This window comes from Cystoisospora suis (genome assembly GCF_002600585.1).
Source record: "Cystoisospora suis strain Wien I chromosome Unknown contig_4987, whole genome shotgun sequence".
NCBI classification, from domain to species: Eukaryota; Apicomplexa; class Conoidasida; order Eucoccidiorida; family Sarcocystidae; genus Cystoisospora; species Cystoisospora suis.
Window position 1 is genome coordinate 1 of NW_027157779.1, and position 494 is coordinate 494.

The 494-nt window shown below is 40.3% G+C and overlaps 1 protein-coding gene across 1 annotated transcript; it reads left to right on the forward strand.

Moving 5' to 3' along the window:
- The first annotated feature begins 60 nt into the window (after positions 1–60).
- CSUI_008739 (uncharacterized protein) lies at positions 61–451 on the forward strand. The gene has a single exon (XM_068068864.1). It carries the CDS (start codon positions 158–160, stop codon positions 284–286), a length of 129 nt encoding a protein of 42 aa, XP_067919156.1. The 5' UTR covers positions 61–157; the 3' UTR covers positions 287–451.
- The last annotated feature ends 43 nt before the right edge of the window (positions 452–494 follow it).

Here is a 494-nt window from a genome sequence, read left to right on the forward strand (position 1 = left end):
AAAGAATAAGAAGAGTGTTCTGGTGAAAATAAGAGTCTAGGTAGATAAATACATTCAGTAAGCAGAGAAAGGAAGGATATGAAGATAAGGAAGGAAGATACAGCTGACGTTGAGAGAGTTCTCCGGTGAAGATGTGAATGACTCGCATGTCTTGTGCATGCGCTTGCAGATAATAAACGTACACGAATACACCCATACTTCCGTTCTATACCTCGATGTGAAGATGTATGTTTCTCGCATACTCGTCTCGTATGTAAGAACATCCGTCACACATGAACCTGTGTAGGTACACGCGTAGGTATCTGTATATAGATAGATAGGTAGATAGCAATAGATAAATAGATATGTTCTCTCTGAGAATATGGTCGTGTCGATGTGTTGTCTACAGCGCCTAGCACCGCCTTCTGTTTTCCTTGGGAGATAAAGATTCATCAAATACATTAGGGGCACGATAAGAATGTGAGTGAGAAGTGTCTGTTTCTATCTTTCTTTCT